Genomic DNA, 25,025 nt, shown 5'->3' with positions numbered 1-25,025 from the left:
TATAAAATTAACATAAGGAGAAATTAAACCTTTGTTTTTAATTTGAGAGAGAAAGAGCACATGAGTGGGGGAGAAGGGCAGAGGGAGAGAGAGAGAATCTTAAGCAGGTACCATGCTCAGCACAGAGCCCAACATGGGGTTTGATCCTGCAACCCTAGGATCATGACTTGAGCCAAAATCAAAAGTCAGATGCTCAACCAACTGAGACACCAGGCACCTTTTATTTTATTTTTTTTAAGGTAATGTCTGTGCCCAATGTGGGGCTTGAACTCACTACTCTGAGATCAAGAGTAACATACTGGGGCTCCTTGGGATTCTCTCTCTCCCTCTCTCTTTCTGCCACACCCTTACTCATGACTACGTGCTCTCATTCTCTCTCAAAATAAACATCAAAAAAAAACAAACAAAAAAAAAACCGGGGCGCCTGGGTGGCTCAGTCGGTTAAGCGTCCGACTTCAGCCAGGTCACGATCTCGCGGTCCGTGAGTTCGAGCCCCGCGTCAGGCTCTGGGCTGATGGCTCAGAGCCTGGAGCCTGTTTCCGATTCTGTGTCTCCCTCTCTCTCTGCCCCTCCCCCGTTCATACTCTGTCTCTCTCTGTCCCAAAAATAAATAAAAAACGTTGAAAAAAAAAATTAAAAAAAAAACAACAAAACCCCAACCAACCAAACAAACAAACAAACAAACAAACAAAAAAAGAGATCCATGTTCTTACCCAGCCGGGTGCCCTGGGAAAGTTTTATAGATAAAATATATCAGCAAATACTTGCTTTAAAAGATTTTGAAGTTCCAATTATATATTTCAATAAATAATGTGTAAAAATTATCTATATTTTATGGTGACTCCTGTACTTCCTAGACAAATTCCAACTAAGAATACTTTATAATATACTATATCTCCCTTTATCTTTTTTAGATGTTTATTTATTTATTTAAAATTTTTAATGTTTATTTATCTGTGAGAGACAGAGATAGAGCATGAATGGGAGAGGGGCAGACAGAGAGAGAGAGAGACAAGAGTCCGAAGCAGGCTCCAGGCTCTGAGTTGTCAGCACAGAGCCTGACGTGGGGCTCAAACTCATGAACCATGAGATCATGACCTGAGCTGAAGTCAGATGCTTAACCAACTGAGCCACCCAGGCGCCTCTTTAATGTTTATTTTTGAGAGAGAGAGAAACAGACAGAGAGTGTGTGCACACGCAAGAGAGGGCAGGGGTGGGGCAGAGAGGGAGACACAGAATCCAAAGGAGGCTCCCGGCTCTGAGCTGTCAGTGGAGAGCGCAATGTGGGATTCAAACTCATGAACTGGAAGATCATGGCCTGCAGAAGCCAGATGCTTAACTGACTGAGCCACCCAGGTGCCCCTACATCTTAAAAGCTAGTATTATTTTTTAAAATTCTCTTTATCTTAAAAGCTAGTATTATTGTTTAAAATTCTCAAGCTAAAATGCAGTTTTTTTTTAAGTTTATTTATTTATTTTGAGAGACAGAGCGAGAGGGAGTGGGGGAGGCGCAGAGAGACAGGGAGAGAATCCCAAGCAGGCTCCGTGCTATCAGTGCAGAGCCCAGTGAAGGGCTAGATCTCACAAGCCATGAGGTCATGACCTGAGCCAAGAATCTGACACTTGAGGTGGAGAGTCCACCTGAGCCACCTAAGTGCCCCCAAAATACAAATTTAAAAAAATGTGCCCATAGCACTTGGGATGATTATTAACAAATGATGATACGAATGATAGAGGATTCAAATTCCCTAATATTTAAAGTGTTCAATAAATAAAGAGGTTGTACAATTTAATAACAAAAAGAATAATAACCCAATAGAAAAGTGGGCAAAAGTGGGGCGCCTGGGTGGCTCAGTCAGCTAAGCGTCCGACTTCAGCTCAGGTCATGATCTCGCGGTCCGTGAGTTCGAGCCCTGCGTCGGGCTCTGTGCTGACCGCTCAGAGCCTGGAGCCTGTTTCAGATTCTGTGTCTCCCCCTCTCTCTGCCCCTCCCCTGTTCATGCTCTGTCTCTCTGTCTCAAAAATAAATAAACGTTAAAAAAATTTTTTAAAAAAATAAAAAAAGAAAAAAAAGAAAAGTGGGCAAAAGATAGGAAAGGACATTTTATAGGAAAGGAAACATAGGTGTCTTTTAAACATACGGGAATTTGCTTCCGCCCATCCCTTTACCTACTTGCTAAGCAGACCTTATCCCCTGCTTTATTTACTCCATTGGATTTAGCCACCCCTTGATATCACATATATACTTGTTTGTTTACTGTTTGTGTGTCTTTTATAAACTAGAGGCTCTGTGAGAGCAGGGACTTTGGTCACTAGTTATCATCCATCACCACACAGTTACAATTTTTTTTTCTTGTGATGAGAACGTTTGAGATCACCTCTCTTAGCAACCATTTTTGATCTTTTGAACTTTTTTTTTTTTTTTTTTTAATTTTTTTTTTTAACGTTTTTTTTTTTTTTATTTATTTTTGGGACAGAGAGAGACAGAGCATGAACGGGGGAGGGGCAGAGAGAGAGGGAGACACAGAATCGGAAACAGGCTCCAGGCTCCGAGCCATCAGCCCGGAGCCTGACGCGGGGCTCGAACTCACGGACCGCGAGATCGTGACCTGGCTGAAGTCGGACGCTTAACCGACTGCGCCACCCAGGCGCCCCGGATCTTTTGAACTTTGAATTCTGTAAATTCATTACCTTTAAAATTCTTCCAAGAAGTGTAGGAATCATTTACCAAGTCCAAATAAAATATAATACCAGGATTTCTGAAGCAATGCTCAAAAAATAAAAACTTAGCTTCTGCTTTCTACATGGGTGTTGTGGTCTTAAAACTGAGCCCCACTCTATTTATACTGATGCCTTATTGGAGTGGCACAATAGCAAAGAGGTTCAAGAGCATGGGCTATGGATCCAGTGTAGCCAAAGTGAAACCACAACTCTGCTGTTATTGAATGACTTTCTTACCCTCCCTGGGACTCAGTTTCCTCATCTATAAAGTGGGTATAAAGTAGGACCTGTCATATAGGGTTGTACACACGCAATGAGCTAATTCATATAAAGCACACTGCCTGGCACAGAGAAAGAATTCAATTATTGTTAGTTATTGTTACACATTCTTATAATATATTAAAAAATCTCATTAATTAACTGACCCATGGGTATTATTCAGAGACTTTGCTACTTTAGTGTTAATTACAGTTACCCTGTTTTGGGTTTTTCAGACACCCCGGATGTCAACATATATTATACGCTGGATGGCAGCAAACCTGAATTTCTGAAGAGAATCGGTTATCGTGAAAACAATACATTTAAGTATACGAAGCCTATTACTCTACCTGATGGAAAAATACAAGTTAAAGCTATTGCAGTCTCTAAGTAAGTTAAGAGCATGGTGATTAAAATAACTGGTCAGATAATGACATTATGTTTTAATTTTATTTCTTTCTTTAAGAATAAGTGTTGTATTAGAAGGTCACTAAAAGGAAAGTAACTTTAATTTCAACATATATCTATAACTTTTGTGTTTTGTTTGCCTTTTACTGAGGTATACTGTAAAGTGTACAAATCATGAGAATACAGTTTGATGAGGTGCTGTGTATATTAATATATATTAACACTGTTTTTCTTTCTTTTTTTTTTTTTAAGTTTATTTCTTTATTTTGAGAGAGAGAGAGCACAAGCAGGGGAGGGGCAGAGAGAGGGAGAGACAGAATCCTAAGCAGGCTCCACACCATAAGTGCAGAGCCTGATGCAGAGCTCGAACTCAAGAAATGTGAGATCATGACCTGGGCTGAGATCAAGAGTTGGATGCTTAATTGACTGCGCCACCCAGGCAACCCAACACTGTTTGTATTTTCAATTCCACGTTGGGATTTTGGGAAGGAAGAGCCTTTTCAGGGTTTGGGACCTTTGGAGTGGTTCATCAGACTTTGAAGAAAATACTGTTTTTAGTGGATGGTTCTTTTATTCCATAGGACACAGCCTACAACCACCACCATCATTCTCTATTTTATTTTGTATTGACTTAATCGACCTTCATGGCGACTGCCATTTTAATCTTTCGACATTAGCTCCTTTATTCCTTTCTTTGTCCTTTCTTTCCTGCTCAAGGACTTTTTCTAATTTTCAAGTATAGAAACACCACTTAATTTTGAAACTGTGTGTTATAGAGAAAATAACTCAAATGCTTTGCCAGTCTGTGTGTCTGTGATAGAAGAATTCTACTGCACAGCAAGACAGGTTTAGCCACATTTTTGAAACACTTTTAAAGTCCCATACCCTGGATTTGCACAGGTACTTTATAAAAGTCTCTCCAGGCTCCCCCTGGTGGCTGAGCTACTGCATGGCATTTGAGGAGAGCTACAAATTAAACACAGATGACTGCTTTGGCGTTTGGAAATTTAAAAAAGAATACAATCAAAACAAAACAAAACACTCTCATACACATTATTGTTCTTAATTAAAGATTGCAAAAATTGGCTTTTTTCACTTGCCAAACCACTTCTGTCAAAACAAGTCATCTCAATTATCATTAAAAACAGGCAGGGGCATCTGGGTGGCTCAGTCAGTTAAGTATCTGACTTTTGGTTTTGGCTCACGTCATGATCTTGTGGTTTGTAGGATTGAGCCCCATATCCGGCTCTGTGCCAAGAGCCTCCTTGGGATTCTCTCTCTCTGCCCCTCCCCCATTCACACTCTTTCTTGCCCTCTCTCTCAAAATAAATAAACATTTAAAAAAATTAACAAGCAAAAAAAAAAAATTAACAAGCAAAATACTCTGGTGCTTAATGCTCTAAGGCAGCCCCTCTTATAAGGGGCAGGCAGTAATGATACGAAGTAGTAATTACTAACTATGTAATTCAGAGGAGTTAACATAGCTTTCAAAAGAGTGTAAAATAAGGTCATTCTTTATGCATCTCCTCATCTTGCTCTGTGCCCACTTAACATCTGTCCTGAAAGCACTGTTAGTATTTCAGGTGAGCTCAGCTCAGGGAAGGTATTTATACAAAAATGTTTTTGAGTCTTCAAGACAGGAAAGAAATTATACTGCTTCACCTAAGCCTTTTTTTCTAGGTACTTAAGGTAATTAATTTCTTAGTAGGGAGAAAAGGATTGGAAATGAGAGTGTTAACAATTAAAGGCCACTAAAATGTTAAGAGGAAAAATTATGGGGGTGCCTGGGTGGCTCAGTCAGTTAAGTGTCCGACTTCGGCTCAGGTCATGATCTCATGGTCTGTGAGTTTGAGCCCCACGTTGGTCTCTGTGCTGAGAGCTCAGAGCCTGGAGCCTGCTTTGGATTCTGTGTTTCCATTTCTCTCTGCCCCTCTCCTGCTCATGCTGTCTCTCTCTCAAAAATAAAAAAAAAATTTTTTAAAAGGAGGAAAAATTATGGTCATGAAGTTTTGAGTGATATGGGAAAATATTTATGATATAAATGAAAACAAATTAGGGTGTAAGAGTGCACTATAGTATTTTGACACTTTTTAGAAATGCGTTGTACCAAAAAAAAAAAAAAGAAAAAAAGAAATGCGTTGGAACAGAACTGGAGAAGGGCAATGACCAGAGCTGAGTGAGCAGTAGGCAAGGAGGGCCCATTACACGGAGGCAGCGATCTCCCCTTTCCCTGAGCCAGACTGCCAGGGACACTGTGGATGTCTTTGTTTCAAAGGGGTCAGGTTGAGGGACAGCCCCAGTCCCTTTCTGTCCCAGCTCAGTTTGCAAAAGGTACTGACATGTAATTCTTCTTTACTGTAAGCTTTCTATTTAGTTTGCTTCTTATGATTAAGTCATTTGAAAATGAACACACAAGCCACACGTTAGCATTCTTTGCCTCTGGTGATTCAGTCACTTTTTGTGTTGTTGTTGATAATTTTTATAGCTTCCAAAATTTAACAGTGAGCATTGCTTTTGTAATACACAGAAATAACACAGAATCTCCAAAATCATCATGGAACCAGTGCTTCTCAAGCTTGGCTGCTGAATCAGTTGGCTATTGCTGTATAACAAATCGCCCTGACAGTTAGTGGTCTTAAAAGAAACATCATTTATTTGCTCATTATTCTGTGGATCAGCATTTTGGTGTGCATGCATCCGGGTAGTTGTTCTGCTGGCCTTGCCTGAGGTCACTGACATGGCAGCAGTAATTTTGGTCTCACCTTGAGCCTGCTAGTCTAAGAAAGTTTGAGTCACATTTCTGGTGGTTGATGCAAGTCGTTGGCTGAGCCTTGTGTCTCCAGTTGGGTAACCTGAGTTTTTTTTTTCACTCAGTTCCAAAAGCTGTAAGAGAAACGGCAAGCCCTAATGCGCAGATGTTTTTCTAGTCTCTGCTTGTGTCGTATTTGTTAATGTTTCATTGACCAAAGTAAGTCATGTGGCAACACTCAAAGTCAATGTGTGAGGGGATTCTACAAGGGCACCAGGGCACCACGGTGCAGATAGATAAGTCATAATGTCTTGGACTGTTATTGTGACAGTCTACCACAGGTTGCCATCAGAGTCACCCAGGGAGCCTTGCAGAATCTCTGTGCCCAGGTCACACACTCCAGACCAACTAAACAACAATCTCTTGGGGGTGAGACCCAGGCATCAGTATTTTTAAAGTTTCCTGATGATTCTAATATGCAACCAAAGGTGGCAACTGACACATTAATGGGGGAAAAATGTTTCCATTTAGAGAGATTTGACCAATACAACTTTTTCGAAATACAGTAAAACCTTGGATTGTGAGTAACTTGTTCGAGTGTTCCACAAAATGAGCAAACATTTCTACTAAATTTTAACTTGATAAATGAGTGATGTCTTGCAATACGAATAGTATGTGATGCCAAATGTCACATGATCACAACTGAGCCAATGGTTCTTGAAACTTGCTTTGATATACAAGTGCTTTGGACTACAAGCATGTTTCCAGAATGAATTATGCTCACAAACCAGGGTTTTACATATATGATATGTATATATGATGTATATATATATATATATTTAATGCTTATTTATTTTTGACAGGGAGAGAGAGTATGTACAAGTGGAGGAGGGGTGGGGGGGGGAGACTGAGGGTCTGAGGCGGGTTCTGCACTGACAGAAGAGAGCCCAATGTAGGGCTTGAATTCACAAACCATGAAATCATGACTTGAGCCAAAGTTGGAGGCCTAACTGACTGAGCCACCCAGGTGTCCCTGAAATATATATAGATATTATAGATATAGATATATATAGATATATATAAATATATATTCAATGTTAATTTTATTTTTGAGAGGGAGAGGGGCAAAGAGAGAGGGGGACAGAGTATCTGAAGTGGACTCTGTGCTGACAGCAGAGAGCCCGAACCAGGGCTTGAACTCATGAACCGTGAGATCATGACCTGAGCTGAAGTTGGACACTCAACCACTGAGCCACCCAGGTGCCTATGAGATATATTTTTATTAAAGTGTAATATTCTAGAATGAAATAAAAGGACGTGTTTGCCTTCATGTGTCCTTATATATATACATGAATTTTCACGTCAGAGCATGGTCAATGAGGAACACAGGTGAACAGGAGGGGCTGGGAGCTTGGGGACATTTCAGCAAGCAGGGGTGGGTTTTAGGTTTTTAGTTTATTTATTCATTTAGAGACAGAGGAGGAGGAGTGGCTGAGAGAGAGAGACAGAGAGAGAGAGAGAGAGAGAGAGAGAGAGAGAGAATCCCAAGCAAGCTCTGCGTTGTCAGCACAGAGCCTGACACGAGGCTGGAACCGATGAACTGTGAGATCGTGACCTGAGCTGTATAATCAATAGACAGATGCTTAACTGACTGAGCTACCCAGGTGCCCCAGGTTTTAGGTTTTAATGGTGCATAATCATGGTCTAGTCCAGGGTCTGTAAACTTTCTGACATCTGTTTTGCTTCTTTAAAAGCCACCTTTATGGCCAGGAAATTCCCGCTTTGATATCATCATTGTTTTGAGAATGAACTTGGGTGGTTCTCCCTTCTTTGTCAGTTACCTTATATGGCGGTTAAGATAAATGGAGCTGCCCTGAGGTAAAAGTTGTCTTGAACTGAAGGTAGGTGGTTGGGGGAGCCAGAGTTCCCTAAGAAAAGCCATTTTTCTTCCATGAGGGACATCCCAGTTTTACAGCAACAGAATAAAGTAAACTCATTAGCAGGTTACCAGGGCATGTCACGGTCATCCCTCTGCAGCCCCGTGCAGGATATAATGTGTGGAGGAAAGATCCAGATGTCATCTCCATAGGCAGCAACAAAGGCAAGAAGAACACTGCTTCGAGAGAGGTAGTTTGGACAGTGGGACAGAGGATGGAGGTTGTTGACCTTCAGATCTGGACTTTAATCCCAGTTCTCTTGCTCCTCTTTGTCTGACCTTGAATAAGTTATGTGGCCTTCTGATTCTCAGTTTCCCCATTTATTAAATGAAGTTAATAAAACTTAGTTGACAGCCATTGTGAAGATCAGAGGCAATACACTTGGCATCGCACATGTAGTAGCTGTTATTGTTGTTTGTTGTTATTCAGATTCTTAACAAAGGCCTAGCAGATTGCTGTTGTGTGACCCAACTCAAAAGGCATGCTTCTGTATTTGAAAAATCTCTGCCTGCCTGGGTAAGTGGTTTCCACTTAACCCCTTCATGTTCCTAAACCAGAGATTCTCAGTTGGGCATAATTGGGCCCCAAAGGGGACATTTTGTAATGTCTGGAAATATTTTTGGTTGCCACATCTGGAAGTGGGAGTGTGCTGGTAGCATCTGATGGGTGGAGATCAAGGATGTTGCTAACCATGTTGTGCACAGGACAGCCTCCTACAACAGAGTTATCTAACCTGAAGTTTCAGTAGTTCTCAGTAGATTGAGAAAACCCGACTTGGACAAGTTGCAGAATTCTTACAGATCCAGCTTCTTACCTCTGGTAATCAACCAAGTAATTCTGTTGTTTTATTGAGAGGGTAATAATCTTTGTGAGGACAGAGCTACATGTAACTTTTTATTTTATTTTATTTTTGTCGAATGTACCTTCTATTACTCCTCCTAAAGATCCATATTTAAGGCCTCTGATTTCAATCCTTGAAAAAATTTATGTGTATTCAAGTGAGATTTGGGCTGAGTAGGATTTCTAGTTCCAACCCCAAACCTAAGCCTTTTTTGATATACAGTCAAGAAATCCTTCTACTTAGCAGACATTTGAAGCTAGTTTCTGGGCTTCTTTTGGAGGGAAGAAAGTCCATGGGTGAGAACCCTGGCTGGGTCCCCATGGAAGGTGCCGGCTATGGTGGAGACAACCTATGTCTTCCAGGAGTAGAGCAAGTGGCTGGGCAGTCAGGCTTCTACTCAGTGTGATGGGGTGGGGGCTAGAAGCACACATTTCAGGGAGCCCTGCAGTTATCCAGGCTTTGAAGGATTCCTGAATGGAGATGTTTGTGGTGTCCGGGAAGTGTGCTAGCAAGGAGGATGACTGTATGTATATTGGATGACAGACCTGAGGCCAAAAGTGAACATTTAGATGAAATGAACGTTGGAGTGAAGGAGTTAAGCAAAGATCATCTGTATCTGCGTCCAGATTTCTGTACCTGTAAAACTGGTTTTGTTATTAAGAACAAAACAAAACAAAACAAAACAAAACATGTGCTTCCCTAAAGTTTAGCCACCCGTATATCGCTCCAGCCAATGAACATGCAAGTATCCATTGATCATGTTATTTCTTCAGTATTGTCCCTCACTGATAGATAGTGGTGATTGACGTGAATTATGTATTTCTGATAATTCTTTTCTTCTAAAAATGTAGCCTGAAACTTGTATATTGCTTAATGTTTAACATTTCTCAACTGTTTTGGAATTGATGTTTATGTGTTTACAAATATTTACTTAATCAAAGAATTTAAAGCATTTTAGGGCATGGAAAAGTAAAAGAGCCCAGACATGTAAGACTATATTTGTGTGGTGACATTTTTTTAATTAAAATTTTTTTAAAATTTTTAAATGATTATGTATTTTGAGAGAGAGAGAGAGAGAGAGAGAGAGAGAGAGAGAGAGCATGATCAGGGGTGGGGCAGAGAGAGGGAGGGAGAAAGAGAAAGTATCCCAAGCAGTCTCCATGCTACCAGCACAGAGCCAGATGTGGGGCTTGACTACACAAACTGTGAGATCATGACCTGAGCCCAAACCAAGAGTTGGATGCTTAACCAGTTGAGCCACCCAGGTGCTCTGGTGAAATTCATTTTAAATGTCTGCAAAAGGTAAAATTATAGGGATAAGATACAGATCAGTGGTTGCCTGGGGTAGGGGTTGGTAGCAAGGAGTGTCTTCAAACAGGCATAAGGGATTTTTTGGGGTGTGGGGTGACAGAAGTGTTCTAAAACTGGATTGTGGTAATGGTCACACAATTGTGTAAATTTGCTGAATATTCTCAAACTATATACTTAAAATAGGTGAGTTTCATGTCATGTAAATTATACCTCAATAAAGTTGTTTTTAAAAATTAAGAGGGGCACCTGGGTGGCTCATTTGTTTGAATGTCCAACTTTTTTTTTTTTAATGTTTATTTATTTTGAGAGAGGGCGCACGAGCTCAAGCAAGTGCAGGGGAGGGGCAGACAGAGAGGGAGACACAGAATCTGAAGCAGGCTCCAGGCTCTGAGCTGTCAGCATAGAGCCTGACCCAGGGCCTGAACTCACAAACCACGAGATCATGACTTGAGCCAAAGTTGGATGCTTGATGGACTGAGCCACCCAGGCAGCCCATGAGTGTCTACCTCTTGATTTTAGCTCGGGTCATGATCCCAGAGTTGTGAGATAAAGCCTGTGTCAGGCTCTGCACCCCCTATGTTCCTCTCCCCTCCTTGCATGTGCTCTGTCTCTCTAAAAAAAAAAAAATAAAATAAATGGAAAAAAAAAGTCTAGGCAAGCTGCTGGTGCTGAGATGCAGTCACCACCAGTTTTTAGTTATGGGCACCTCTATATTGCTTTCTCATGGAACTTCTATTGTATCCAAGAGGAACAAGATTAATGGTGAAATGTTATGAATACATTGAAAAATTGCTGGTATGTAAGGAATTAAGCTTGTCAGAGCAGATGCTACCTTCAGCTGGAGGAAGGAAAATTCTCTTGGCTCACATGGAATGGTTTATTGGTAACCCCACTCTTTGTTTTAGAATAGTTTGAGGCTTAAGGTATGAAATCTTATGGTGAGTGTGGCGGACTCCAAAAACGCAATAAACCATGCCTCCCAGTAAAGCCCCTCTGCTTAAATCTGGGCTGGCCCTACAACTTACTTTTGACCAATAAAATGCTTCAGAAATGATGTTAAGTCGGGGCGCCTGGGTGGCGCAGTCGGTTAAGCGTCCGACTTCAGCCAGGTCACGATCTCACGGTCTGTGAGTTCGAGCCCCGCGTCGGGCTCTGGGCTGATGGCTCGGAGCCTGGAGCCTGTTTCTGATTCTGTGTCTCCCTCTCTCTCTGCCCCTCCCCCCGTTCATGCTCTGTCTCTCTCTGTCCCAAAAATAAAAAATAAAAAACGTTGAAAAAAAAAATTAAAAAAAAAAAAAAAAAAAGAAATGATGTTAAGTCTAGATAAAAAGAAGTATTACAGTTTCTGCTATGGTGTCTTGGAACATAAACCCTGGGTGAAGCCAGGCACCATGAAGGATGTCTGATTTCCCTGAGCCATCCATACTGTGAGGAAGCCTAAGCTAACCACCATAAGAGGGAGGGAGAGGGAAACAGAGACAGATAGACACCAAGGCTGAGAAAGAAGACTGGCGAGCCCCCAGCTGTTCCAGTTATGCTAGCCCAGTCTCTGAATATGAGGGAAAAAAGCATTTTATTTATTTATTTAAAAATTTTTTTAATGTTTATTTTTGAGAGAGAGAGAGAGAGAGCGCAAGCACAAGCGGGGGAGGGGCAGAGAGTGAGGGAGACACAGAATTGGAAGCAGCCTCCAGGCTCTGAGCTGTCAGCACAGAGCCTGACGTGGGGCTTGAACTCATGAACCACGAGATCATGACATGAACCGAAGTCGGACACTCAACCGACTGAGCCACCCAGGTGCCCCAAGAAAGCATTTTAGACATCCAGCTGAGCTAATCTTTCAGTTCACTCCAGTCTAACTGATATCTATCTGACCATGTGAGAGATGACATATGAGAGCTACCCAGCTGGGCCTGGCTAACCCAGTTTGTGTGTGAAGACACTATGTTTTGGAGTGCTTTGTTACACAGCAGTAGATAATCTAACTGAGAACCGGGTAAGGAAGGACTTTAAAAGTTGTGCTTTGATTTTTCCAGTTTAAAACATAATAACCTTAGTAGTGAGGCCAAGGAACTTCATAGAGTTCTCTTAATTGTTAGCCATCTTTTCTTTGAAGCTTTGTGTGACACAGAGGCTCTTTCTATTTTGAATAATTTTCAGGGACTGCAGACAGAGTGGCATGGTAACAAAGGTGTTTCAGGTGGGCTATGAGCCACCAAATGCAGTGTCTTCTGAAGACAATGTTGAAAATATTCTCAAAGATTCTTCAAAGCAGGCAAGTAATGAACCTGTAGCCCTTTCAGATAGTCACCACATTCTTGGTTCCTCCTTTCTCAGCGATCCCATCTTCTTTTTCATTTCGTACCCTATGCTCACATGTCCTTATAATTGAGGTCAGTAGTGGCCATTGCAGAGTGATTTCCCACCCGTTGGTCATTCCATCCTGCACGTGTTTCATCCTGCACATTAGACATTCCTACCCAGCATCACGGCCCATGCTCCAGTGTCTTCATTGATTCCCCACTTACCTATTGATGAAAGCAGAAACCTTTAGCCTGGTATCCCAAGTGATCAGTTTCTGTCTTCAGTAATCCTTTATTGCTCTGTGACTCCCCTGTATATATGGCAGCCAAACTAGACTCTGTATGTTGTGTGCTATCATTGCTGTCTCCTAGCATCCAGGCCTTCTCCTTCTGTATAGTGCTTTCAATATGTGATTACTTTGCTTGTTGTCTGTCTTCTTCATGCGGTGTAAATTCCAAGGTGGCAGAGAGCATGACTGCCATACTCATTGCCTTCCATAGAGGTGGGCAGGAGAAGGCAGTGAGTGTACATTTGTTGAACAGATACATCAGACTAGTAGAAACCATCTGTGACCAAAGCCTCACCTCTTTAGAGAGTGAACTAGACTTATCTACAAGGATGTTTGAAACTTCAGTCCCTGGGCTATGGGCATCGGTGAGATAGATCCAAGAGCCAGAGGATGGGCTAACCCATGGTAAGGCAACCAGCCAACAAGTCTCAGTCATGGAGGTCTTGATGGGGATGACTGGAAGTTTGTGAGGGAGTCCCTTCAGCCCAAGTTTGGACCAGAGCCCATAGAGGTGGTTGTGGGAGCAGAGCAGTGGGTGCAGGTATAGTGTGGGGTTCAAGTGTGATCAGATTAGAGATCTACCGTGGGCAGGGGCATCCAGCAGAGGCTGAGCCTACATGCATCAGCAGGGGCTCAGGCTTGAACAAGCCATAACCGGCTGCATCCAGGAGAAGAAAGTTCATGGAGAATAGTATAAGGATTGTGTATGAGCAGGTATTGTACTTAAGTCCTATCTTGGTCTGACCCCACCCTTTATTTACTTCCTGGATCTGGTGGTCCCTTTGTTATTCCCCAGACTGCCATGATTGTAACATCCTGCCTTCATGTCCTGCTGTTGGCCGCTGTTCCTGGCTGTTTGACTGCTGGTCCCTACCAACCAGACATGCTGCCAGCCAAGGGCCCAGATACAAAGCTGTGTGTTTTCAGGGTAAAGTAAAACAGAGGTTACTATGTAAAAAAACTACTGTAAACCCTTCCCAGCAAGAAGTACATACCATGACACTGTCTCCACCTGGCAATTTTTAATTTTCACATTCTAAATGGGTGTAATGAAGTGACTGACATGAAATCTCTTCATTCCTAGGAATTGAAAAATGGGTTTGTTGGGTCAAAACTACGGAAGAAATGTAAGAATGCTGAAAATAAACAGGGTTGGAACGTTAACCTTAGAAAGTCTCCAAGTATGACATGGCAGGACGAAGGTAAGGTTTAGAATTGTAAACCACCAAACAGGTTCACTGCTGGTTTTCTTGTGTGAAGAAGGGTTAGAATAAGAAATACTGGAATAGAAAAGTAAGCTATAATCTGAGTCTTAGTGCTGTCCTCACTAACAGTTTAAGCATTGAGGAGGGCACCTGTTGGGATGAGCACTGGGTGTTGTATGGAAACCATTCTGACAATAAATTTCATATTAAAATAAAAAAAAAGACCAAGAGGGATAATCAAGGAGTCCAACAAAGTGAGATTTGTCGACCCATTGCAACGAGGGATACCACACCTCAGAGGAACCATGGGGCATCTCACCAAATAAAGGAAAAGACACAGTTATAAGGTTAAGAGGGGCAGGTGGAATTTGGGAAGCAGAATTTTGACAAACTTGAAGCAAAGCAGGGCCTGGTGTAAAGTGCTCACCATCAAGTATGTATTGTAAAGGGAACCAGGGTTTTGTTCACCTTGGAAACTGAAAATAAATGTGGAATGTTGTATTCAGAGATCCTTCTCTGATGCTCTACACCAAGGTTGGAAATTGAGGCTGCTTCTCTGTGTCCGAGTGACTTACGTCCTCCAGGCAAGAGTCGGAGGTTTCATTCTTGCTGATATGATTTCAATCAGCAAAGTTTCTGATTATCTCTGGTTTCAGAGCACAAGGTTTCTCAGCAAGTAAGAAACAATAGCCACTCAAAAAAGGGGGGAGGCTGTTATGACATTTTACAGCTGCGGTGTGTCTTTAGGAGAAACAGTGTTTCCTGCTAACGTTGGCATTGGATTTGTCTATTTTCTCAGCTTGATGTGGAATATTGTAGAATGTAGCAGGGCAGATTTTTATTTTCTGAGTCCAGGCTAATTTTTTCTTTCCTAGTGCTAGTTCACTGAGTGGAGGCTTCTTTATGTAGTTGCTGCGTCTAGTTAAAGATATGATGACAGTGGTCACTTAGAAGGTTTCCAACTATAAAGATGTATTTGCATGATTACATATATAATTACAGATGTCCACAGAATGATTTTTTTGAAATAATTTTAGACCTTGAGGTAGGTGAAAGAACTGACTCTAAAACATGGAAAGATCTTCGTTTCTCAGAGAGTCCACTGGAAATCCCACCTTACCATGAAGAATCAGGTTCTAGACCACCCACCCGCCAGTCTCAGGTAACTTCTAAAGAAAATCTTTATGGTACTAAATACCTCCTATATTCTTAATCTTCTCATGAAATACTTTTAAGACAGTGTACCCCAGCCTTCTCACCACGTGCCAGGCACCGTTTCAGTTCTGGGAATACTGCGTTGGACAAGAAAGGCCCCTGTACTCGGGAGCTTACATTGTATTGGGGGTGGGGGTAGGCAGATAATAAACATGTAAGTCATCAAACAAAAATTTTTTAATAGTGACAAATGTCATGAAAAAGATAAAGCGGGGGTAATGGGATAGAGCAGTGGTTCTCAAATGTGGCCCCACATACCAGTAGCATCAGCGTCACGTGGAAGTTTATTAGAAATACAGATGCTCGGGCCCCAGCCCAGATCTTTTGAATCAGAGATTCCAAGGCTGGGCCCAGTGTCTGTTTTAATTGGTCCTTCTTCTGATGCATACTGAAGTTTGAAAACCCGTGGGATAGAGAATGACCACAGAGGAAGAACAAGAGTGGTTCTAATTTGGGGTGACAAGAGAGGGCCTCCTTAAATTTGAATTGAACCTTCTGAATGGAATTGAATTGATGTTTGAATTCAAGATGAACAGAAGCCAGCCCTGCAAAGATCTTGGAAGCAGTAACAATAGCAAAGTGAGGGAGTACCAGGAGGTTGGTGTGGATGGAGCATGGTGAGCAAGGCAGGAGATGAGGTGGGAAAGGTAGGCTGGGACCAGAGCACAGACCCCTGTGGTTCTCAACACGGCTGTATAGTAGAGTCATCTGAGGGGCTTCAAACCAATCCCAAGAACCCAACCTCAGAAAAAGTTGTTTTTAATGTTTATTTATTTTTGAGTTGTGGGGGAGAGAGAGAGAGAGAGAGAGAGAGAGAGAGAGAGAGAGAGAGATTTTCTTTATGTATGACTATTTGGATTACCTTGCCCACCTAGAGTTGTTTTAAGGAAAAGATAGAGTAAGACAATATGTGAAGATTCCAACATTTAAAATCTCCTAAAAACAGAAACTCTTTCTGGACACATTACAAATTGTTATGGTCACGTGAGACTGTCTTCTGAAAACAGTTATGATTGCATTTTGTCGTACACCACTCATTCTTCAAAATGATATTTTTCTGTCTAAAAATCAGTATTATACACTATAATGGCTACAGTGGTGAGCATTGCTCACAGGTGTTTAGTGTAAATTAGTCCATTTGGTAACCAAGGAACCATTCTTCCAGAAGACTGGGAAAGGGTGATCTTCTATTGCAGGGATAGTTGTTCTTTTGTTTACTAGGTTTCCATGAAGGCCTTAGTAGGTCTGTGGTCCTCGGCCTGGGCTTTGTGGCCCTCCAAGAAATATAGTGGGTGGGCAGATAGAGTTGTTACAAGGAAAAGATAGAGTAAGACAATTTGTGAAGACTCCAACATTTAGAATCCTCTAAAAAATAGGAACATTAAGGACACATTTGGGGACTTTGACTAGAATTCAGAGGAGCAAGGGGGCCAGAAAAGGACCACAAAATATTTATCTTCCACTCTTTTTATTCCTATTGGTATGAGACTCTTGTCAACATTCCAGCTGAATCCCATCTGAACCATACTTCAGCGAACATCAGAATTAATGATACTGGTGGGTATTATAACATGTCAGCAACCACCAGGAAGACAAGATGTCTCTGAACTAAGCACTGACCTGAGGGGTGCCATCAGGGGCTAGACAGCAGAGTAAATGCATGGTACAGCCTGGGTGGGAGAGAAATGACAGCCTACACTAGGCTTCAGTTTCAGGGCATAAGAGTTGGGGGTTCTCTAGCAACGTGGAATGCCCCAGTCAGTTAGTGGGTTATCTCTACTCAGCTCTGGCCAACTATTGACAAGAAGGCCTATGGGCTCAGTGTTGCCACATCTTGATTTTACAAGAAAAGCCAGAAACCTGCCTGTTTATGTGTAAATATTAACAATTAAATCAAAATTTGAAACATTGTGGACCAGTATATCTGGGTCAAATGGAACTCAACGGCAGGCGAGATTTAGCCAGTAGACCACCACTTTGTGACACCTGGTCTATGCCACGTTGGACCTGACATGAAAGCAACTCAAGACCCCTGACCACTCCCTATTGCCTACAGCACAAGTTCTAGCTTCCTAAGCTCTGCGTGCAGGTATCATGGTAGACAGGGACCCTACCGGGGTCAGATAGGCTGAGGTACCTGAGACAGTTCACATTCTGTTGATGCGACCTCAAGCAAGTGACTCAACCTTTCTGAGCCTCAGCATCTTCATCTCAAAAATGGGGATTATATGTGCCTCTTTGTGTGAGGCACTGAGATGGGACACAGTATCGTTTCTCTCATATTTGGGCCAAAATGCGTGACTGAATCCCATCAGGAGGAAACATCAGACAAAACCAAATTAAAGGAGATTCTAAAAATTAAATTCAAACATGTCAAGGTCATGAAAAGTAAGGACAGACTGAGGAACAATTCCAGATTAAAGGAGACAAAAGACACATGACCACTAAATGCAAAGCGTGACACTGGACTGGATCCTAAACCAGGAAAAAAATAAATAAATAGCTGTGAAGGACGTCATTGGCACAAACAATGACATTTGAGTAAAGATCTGGGGGTTAGATCACAGTATTGGGTAGCTGTTAACTTTTCTGGTTTTGATAATCGCATTGCTGCGTGAGAGGACATCATTGTTCTTAGGATGTGCACACTGAAGAATGTAGGGGGAAAGGGGCATCGTAACTGCCGTCCATTCTCACATGGTTCAGAGAGAGATAGAGAAGGGAAGTGCACCGGGCAAAATGTTAATGTGAAAAACTGGTCAAGCTGGGTATGCAGGAGTTATTTGTACTCTCCCTGTACTTCTTCTGTAAGTTTGAAATTATTAAGAAATTATTGAAATTTGGGGTGCCTGGGTGGCTCAGTCGGTTAAACGTCCGACTTCAGCTCAGGTCAAGATCTCGTGGTCCCTGAGTTCGAGCACCACGTCGGGCTCTGGGCTGATGGCTCAGAGCCTGGAGCCTGCTTCCGATTCTGTGTCTCCCTCTCTCTCTGCCCCTCCCCCGTTCATGCTCTGTCTCTGTCTCAAAAATAAATAAAACGTTAAAAAAAATTAAAAAAAAAAGAAATTATTGAAATTTAAATTAAGTTTCAAAAGAAACTTACAAACATTTAAAACATGGGGAAAATGCTACCCACCTTGTAAGGTCATTGTGAAATGTCAAGGAGATAATGGCCACATGATGCCGTTTTAGTAGTGTCAGACCCTCCTTAAGTGATAGCTTCTCCCCTCCACATTCCTCCTCCAGCCCCTCAGACCTCCAAACCATGTCAAACGGCTGAGCCCCGGGATAGGCTGAGGACTGCCCTGCCACTGTGCCTTTGCAAATGGGTTTCTTCTGCTTGGGATTCCCATTGTCCTTGTGTCCATTTGACGAACCTTTCTTTACACCCCAGGCCCAGCTCAGATGTTAGCACCCTGGGAGGCCCTTCTCCCCTGGAGCAAGTGTGATTATGTCCTCTAGGGTCCCATGGGACTACACACACACACACACACACACACACACACACACACACACACACACACACACTACACTGAACCTACAGTGTTTCAGTATTTTGTGTATATTCCAGTTCAGGTCCTGGAGGGTAGGTATCATGTAATATTTATATTTCCCCCCTTCTGTGTCAAACACAGTACCTGTTACAAAGTGAATGCTCAAATAAGAATATATCAAAATGATTTCAATGTTTTTGGATAACAACAGGTAGTTGCTGCATATGTTCTTTTAGGTGACTACTTTGAGTTTCCTAAGGATCTCAAAGATTTTTGAGAAAAATGAAGGTCAACTTAGGTTTTTAAATTCTAAACTCTGGTCTGTCTGATGGTTAATTCAGATATCTTTTCTTATAAACTCTTGTTTTTAATGAAATATACATACCTAATTGTAATAGCACTTTGATATTTTTAATGTCAGGTACTTGGGGTAATCAGTACTTAATGTTTTTTCTGTCATGGTTTTTAAAAGATGGGTACTGGATATGATAAGACAGCCCATTAGAATGAATTTTTAATGAAATTTTACTATACCATAGCTTTTACCATGATTTTATATGTATCCTTAATTGTAGTTCCCTAGTTTTGCACACATAACTGGCCAGAAGAGTTTGACAAGCACAGAGATCATGAGAATTCAAAGACAGACAGACTTTCTCAAGTAAGTATCACATTTTCTTTACTGTTTCTTAAATCCTACTGAGACATATTGTCAAAAAAATGTAAGGATGAGACATAAGAATAGTGTTTGCTCACCCAACTGTCCTTCATTACATTTTACAAAATGTTTTTTTTTTAGAGAAAGAAAGCATGAGTGGGGGAGGAGCACAGGGAAAGGGAGAGAGAGAGAATCCCAAGCAGGCTCCACACTGTCAGTGCGGAGCCCAAAGCAGGACCTGAACCCTCAAACTGTGAGATCATGAGCCAAAGTCAGATGCTTAACTGACTGAGTCACCCAGATGCCCCAAAAGTTTTACAAATTTTAAAAGTGTATTGATATACAATAAAATTACACTTCTTTAAAAAGTACAGTTGATCGCTATGTATATCACAATGTTACGTACAATAGCCAAGATATGGAAGCAACCTACGTGTCCATCAATAGGCGAATGGATAGGGAAGATGTATTATATTTATGCAATGGAATATTATTCAGCCATAAAAAGGAATGAGATCTTGCCATTTGCAACAGTGTGGATGGAGCTAAAGAATATAATGCTAAGTGAAATAAGTCAGAGAAAGACAAATACTATATGATTTCACTCACATGTAGAATCTAAAAAACAAACCAGTGAATAAACAAAGAAAAGAATCAGACTTATAAATACATAGAACAAACTGATGGTTGCCAGAGGGGAGGGAGTTAGAAGGATGGGCAAAATTGGGGAAAGAGTAGTGGGAGATACAGGCTTCTAGTTATGGAATGAATAAGTCGCAGGAATAAAAGCATAGTGAATATAGTCAATGTTAATAGTGTTGCATGGTGACAGATGGTAGCTATCCTTGTGGTGAGCATAGCAAAACATAGAAAGAAGTTGGATCAGTAGGTTGTACAACTGAAACTAATTTAACATTGTGTGGCAACTATACTCAAAAAACATTTTTTTAATTCCTCATTTTACAAAAAGAAACAGTACAATTGACATATGCATATAACCTTGAAACTACCACCATAATCAAGAAGATGAACAAGTCCATCACCTCTAAAAGTTTCCTGCACTGTACCCTTTGGAAGTCTCTCCCTTATGCTCCTCCCTATCCTAAGGCAACTTATTGATCTGCTTCTTATCACTGTAGCTTAGTTTGTATTTGGTTCTGTCCGTAAGTGGAATAATTCAGTATGTGCTCTTTTTTGCCAGGCTTCTTTCATTTTCCTAATTATTTTGAAATTCACCCATGTTGCTGCATGTTTCAAATGTTTATTTCTTTTGACTGCTGAGTCGTATCCCGTTATGTGATGCATCACAATCAGTTTATTCAGTTGTCTATTGATGGACATTTGTGTTGTTTCCAGATTGGGACTGTTACAGATAAAGCTGCTGGGAAAATTTGTATATAAATCATCATATGCACATAATAGGTTCATTTCCCTTAGGTACATACCTGGAATGAAATGGCCAGGTCATATGATAGGTATATGTCTAACATTTTAAGAAACTGCCAAACTGTTTTCCAAAGAAGGTGCACCATTTTACATTCCCTCCAGTGGTGTGTGAGAATCCCACTTTCTCTACATCCTTACCAATGCTTTAATTTTTATGTTTAGCCATTCTAGTGAGATGGTGTTTGTGGATTTCATGTGCATTTCCCTAGTGACTAATGATTTTGAGCGCCTTTAAAAGTGCTTACTTAAAATAAAAAACGTTGAAAAAAAATTAAAAAAAAAAAAAGAAAATGAAAGGGGCGCCTGGGTGGCGCAGTCGGTTAAGCGTCCGACTTCAGCCAGGTCACGATCTCGCGGTCTGTGAGTTCGAGCCCCGCGTCAGGCTCTGGGCTGATGGCTCAGAGCCTGGAGCCTGTTTCCGATTCTGTGTCTCCCTCTCTCTCTGCCCCTCCCCCGTTCATGCTCTGTCTCTCTCTGTCCCAAAAATAAAAATAAAAAACGTTGAAAAAAAATTAAAAAAAAAAAAAAAAGTGCTTACTTGCCATCGGTACACCTTCTTTGGGAAAGTGACCGTTCAAACATTTTACCCTTTTCAAAGATTGAGTTCTATATCTCATTATTGAGTTGTACATATTCTCTTTTGTTAATATATGTTTTACAAATATTTTCTCCCAGTTTTGGCTTGTTATTTGCTTAAGAAAGTTTTTTTTTTCTGAAGCACTTGTTTTTATTTTTTATGAAATCCAGTGTATTTATTTTTCTCTTATACTTTATGTTCATTTTGACATATTTAAGAAGTCTTTCTCAAGCCCATGACATATTTCACTTACAAGATTTTATTTATGCTTTCTTCTAGAAGTTTTATCGCTATTTAGGTCCATGATCCATGTTTGATTATGGTGTGAGTTTATTCCAGCACCATTTGTTGAAAACAATTGTCCTTTCCTTGCTGATTACATTTGAAATATTTAAAACCAATTGATATTTGTGTGGATCTGTTTCTGGACTCTGTATTCTGATTCACTGATGTTTGTTTATATTTACTACCACACTGCTTTGATTACCATAGCTTTATAATAAATCTTGAAGCTAAGTATTATGAATTCTCCAACTGTGTTCTTTTACAAAAATGTTTCGGTTATTCTAGGCACTTTGTACTTTCAAATAAGTTTTAAAATCGGCTTCTCAAGATCTACAAAATGTATGCTAGAGTTTTGATTTGGATTGCATTTAATTTATATATTAATTTAAGAAAAATTGATGTTATTAACAATTTTGAGTCTTTAAAGTCCAGGAAAATGGTGTATCTTACTGTTTTTTTAGGGCTTTCTTAACATCCTTCAACTATGTTTTGTAATTTTCTTTTTTTTTTAACGTTTCTTTTCTTGTCTTTTTTCTTTTTTTATGTATGTGGGTTTTTTTAATGTTTTATTTATTTTTGAGAGAGAGAGAGCACGAGAGCACAAGTGGGGGAGGGGCAGACAGAGAGGGGGACAGAGGATCCAAAGTGGGCTCTGTGCTGACAACGGTGAGCCTGATGTGGGGCTCAAACTCACGACCATGAGATTATGACCTGAGCCTAAGTCGGACGCTCAACGAGCTGAGCCACCCAGGTGCCCCTGTGTTGTGTAGTTTTCATTGCTCAGGTTTTACATATCTTCTGTCAGATTGATTTCTGAGTATTTCATGTTTTTTGATGCTGTTGTAAATGGTATTGCTTTTAAAATGTAAATTTCTGATAACTCATTGCTGGAATATAAAGTTGATTTTTATGTAGTGTTCTTATAAATTCATTTATTCTTTCAGCTTTTTTTGGTAGAGTCCATAGAATTATCTACATAGGTGATCAGGTCACCTGCAAATAAAGGCAATTGTTTTACTTCTTCATTTCCTTTATGGATATACCTTCCTTCCTCCCTCCCTCCTTCCCTTCCTCTTTCTTTCTTTCTTTCTTTCTTTCTTTCTTTCTTTCTTTCTTTCTTTCTTTCTTTCTATATAAATTGATTTATTTAAAAGTTACAAAAGAGCACAATAAAATAGAGATTATCCTTAGAATTATGAATGCTTTGTTAATATCAGGTAGGATTAGAGGGAAGGAAATGGTATTGGGTGGGGGGTACACCTGACTAGTTCTAGAGCTTTAGATGCCTCAGTTACGCTGCAGTTGATTACATATTCATTCAGCCATTACATACTAGGTTATAGTGGTTGGGTGGCCAGTAATTTATCTACAGGGAACTCCTACACAAATTAGATCCATCTAGACCTCCTCAGTGCTGTCCCCCTCTACTCCTCAGGATCCTAAAGCCACCTGGATGATAACATTCCTTATTCATATATTCTTCGCTCCTCTAGGGTGCTGGGCAAGCTGAGAGCAGTCTGCTCTCTGCAGCTGGAACATATACAGATCCCTTTTCTTTCTTTTTCTTGGCTTGTTATTTTGGCCAGAACATCCCAGTAAACTTGGAATAGAAGTGATGAGAGTGGTTATTCTGCCTTATTCCTGAACCTAGGGAGAAAACACTCCATTTCTCAATATTAAATGTGATATCGGCTGTAGATTTTTTTGTTGCCCTTCCAGACTGAGGAAATTTTCTCCTGTTCCTAGCTTGCTGAAAGTTTTGTTTTGTTTTTAAATCAGGACTGGATGTTAGATTTTTGTCTAAAGCATTTTCTCCATCCATTAAAGTGATCATGTGATTTTTCTTTTTGTGTTAGTGCGGTAAATTACAAAGATTGATTTTTAAGGTTTAAATCCACCATGCATTCCTGAGTTAAATCTCACTTCAAGTATTATCTATTTTATATAATGTTTAATTTGATTTGCTAAAATATAAAGAATTTTTTGCATGTATGTGCATGAGGGATATTGGTCTGTAGTTTCCGTGTCTTTCTGTCTGATTTTAGTGTCAGGGTAATGCTGGGTTCATCAAATGAGTTGGGAAGTAGTCTCTCTTTTTTAATTTTCTGAGTTTGTGTAGAATTGGTATTATTTCTTTCTTAGGTGTTTGGTAGGATACACCACTGAAGGCACTGGGGTCCAGAGTTTTCTTTTAAGGAAGATTTTAAACTACACAATTTATTTGACAGATATAAGTCTGTTTAGGTTTATCTATTTCTTTTCAAGTGAACCTTGAGTTTCATTTGCTCCTCTTTTTCTGATTTCTTTAATGTAGGCAATGAAGTCTTTTATTTGAAGCCTTTCTTCTTTCTAATATAGGCCTTTAGGATTCTGCATTTCCCTGAGTACTGCTTTAGCTCCTAATGTTGGTATGTTGTGTTTTCATTTGGTTTCAGTATAAACCTTTCTAACAACTATCCTGGTGGTTTCTTTTTTGACCCATGGGTTATTTGAAAGTATTTTATTACATTTCCAAATATGTGGAGATTTTCCTTATATAGTCTGGTATTTATCTCAAATTTAATTCCTTTTTTGGTCAGAGAGCATATATTGTATGATGGGATTGGTTAATGCTCCATGTTTATTTGATGTGTACTTTGCTAAAGTGAGTATTCTATAAATGTGAATTAGGTTAAATTGGTTGATGTTATTATTTAACTCTTCTCTACCTTCACTGAGTTTTCTGTCTATTGCTTAGTCAATGATTGAGAAATCTATGACTATAATTATGAATTTGTCTACTTATCCATGCTTTCTATCAGATTTTGCTTCATATACTTTGAAGCTTTATTATTATGTGTAAACCTAATACACATAATTTGGATTCTTAGGTTCTCTTAATCATGAAATAAACTTCTTTAACCCTGGTGATACTCTTTGCTCAGAAATCTACTTTGCCTGATGTCAACGTAGCCACTTCCTGCTTTCTTCTGATTAGTATTTGCATGGTATATCTTTTTTTATCCTTTTACTTACAACCTATTTGTTTTTCCTTATTTACAGGTTTTAAAAAATGTTTATTTAGGGGCGCCTGGATGAGAGAGAGAGGGAGGGGGAGAGAGAGAGAGGGAGAGAGAGAGAGAGTGAGTGCAAGCAGGGGAGGGGTAGAGTGAGGGGGACAGAGGATCCGAAGCAGGCTCTGTGCTGACAGCTTCCATGCTGACAGCAGTGAGCCCAATGCGAGGACTTGAACTCACGGACTGCGAGCTTATGACCTGAGCCAAAGTCAGATGCTTAACTGATTGAGCCACCCAGGCATCCCTACAAATTTTTTTTTTAAGCAGCATC

General features: G+C 40.5%; 1 protein-coding gene across 7 annotated transcripts in view; it reads left to right on the top strand.

The window, feature by feature from the left end:
• The window catches only part of DZANK1 (double zinc ribbon and ankyrin repeat domains 1), a 73,053-nt gene that overhangs the window by 3,789 nt on the left and 44,239 nt on the right, over nt 1-25,025 (top strand). For all 7 annotated transcript variants that reach the window (XM_042980959.1, XM_042980958.1, XM_042980964.1 and 4 more), the window contains exons 4-8: nt 3,216-3,369; nt 12,386-12,500; nt 13,903-14,020; nt 15,061-15,185; nt 19,308-19,393. In XM_042980959.1, coding sequence (XP_042836893.1) covers nt 3,216-3,369; nt 12,386-12,500; nt 13,903-14,020; nt 15,061-15,185; nt 19,308-19,393 — 598 coding nt within the window. The remainder of the gene's footprint in view (nt 1-3,215; nt 3,370-12,385; nt 12,501-13,902; nt 14,021-15,060; nt 15,186-19,307; nt 19,394-25,025) is intronic.

Source organism: Panthera tigris, chromosome A3 (genome assembly GCF_018350195.1).
Source record: "Panthera tigris isolate Pti1 chromosome A3, P.tigris_Pti1_mat1.1, whole genome shotgun sequence".
In the NCBI taxonomy this organism is placed as follows: Eukaryota; Metazoa; Chordata; class Mammalia; order Carnivora; family Felidae; genus Panthera; species Panthera tigris.
The sequence above is the reverse complement of the archived record's forward strand: the minus strand, read 5'-3'. Positions and strand labels throughout refer to the sequence as shown.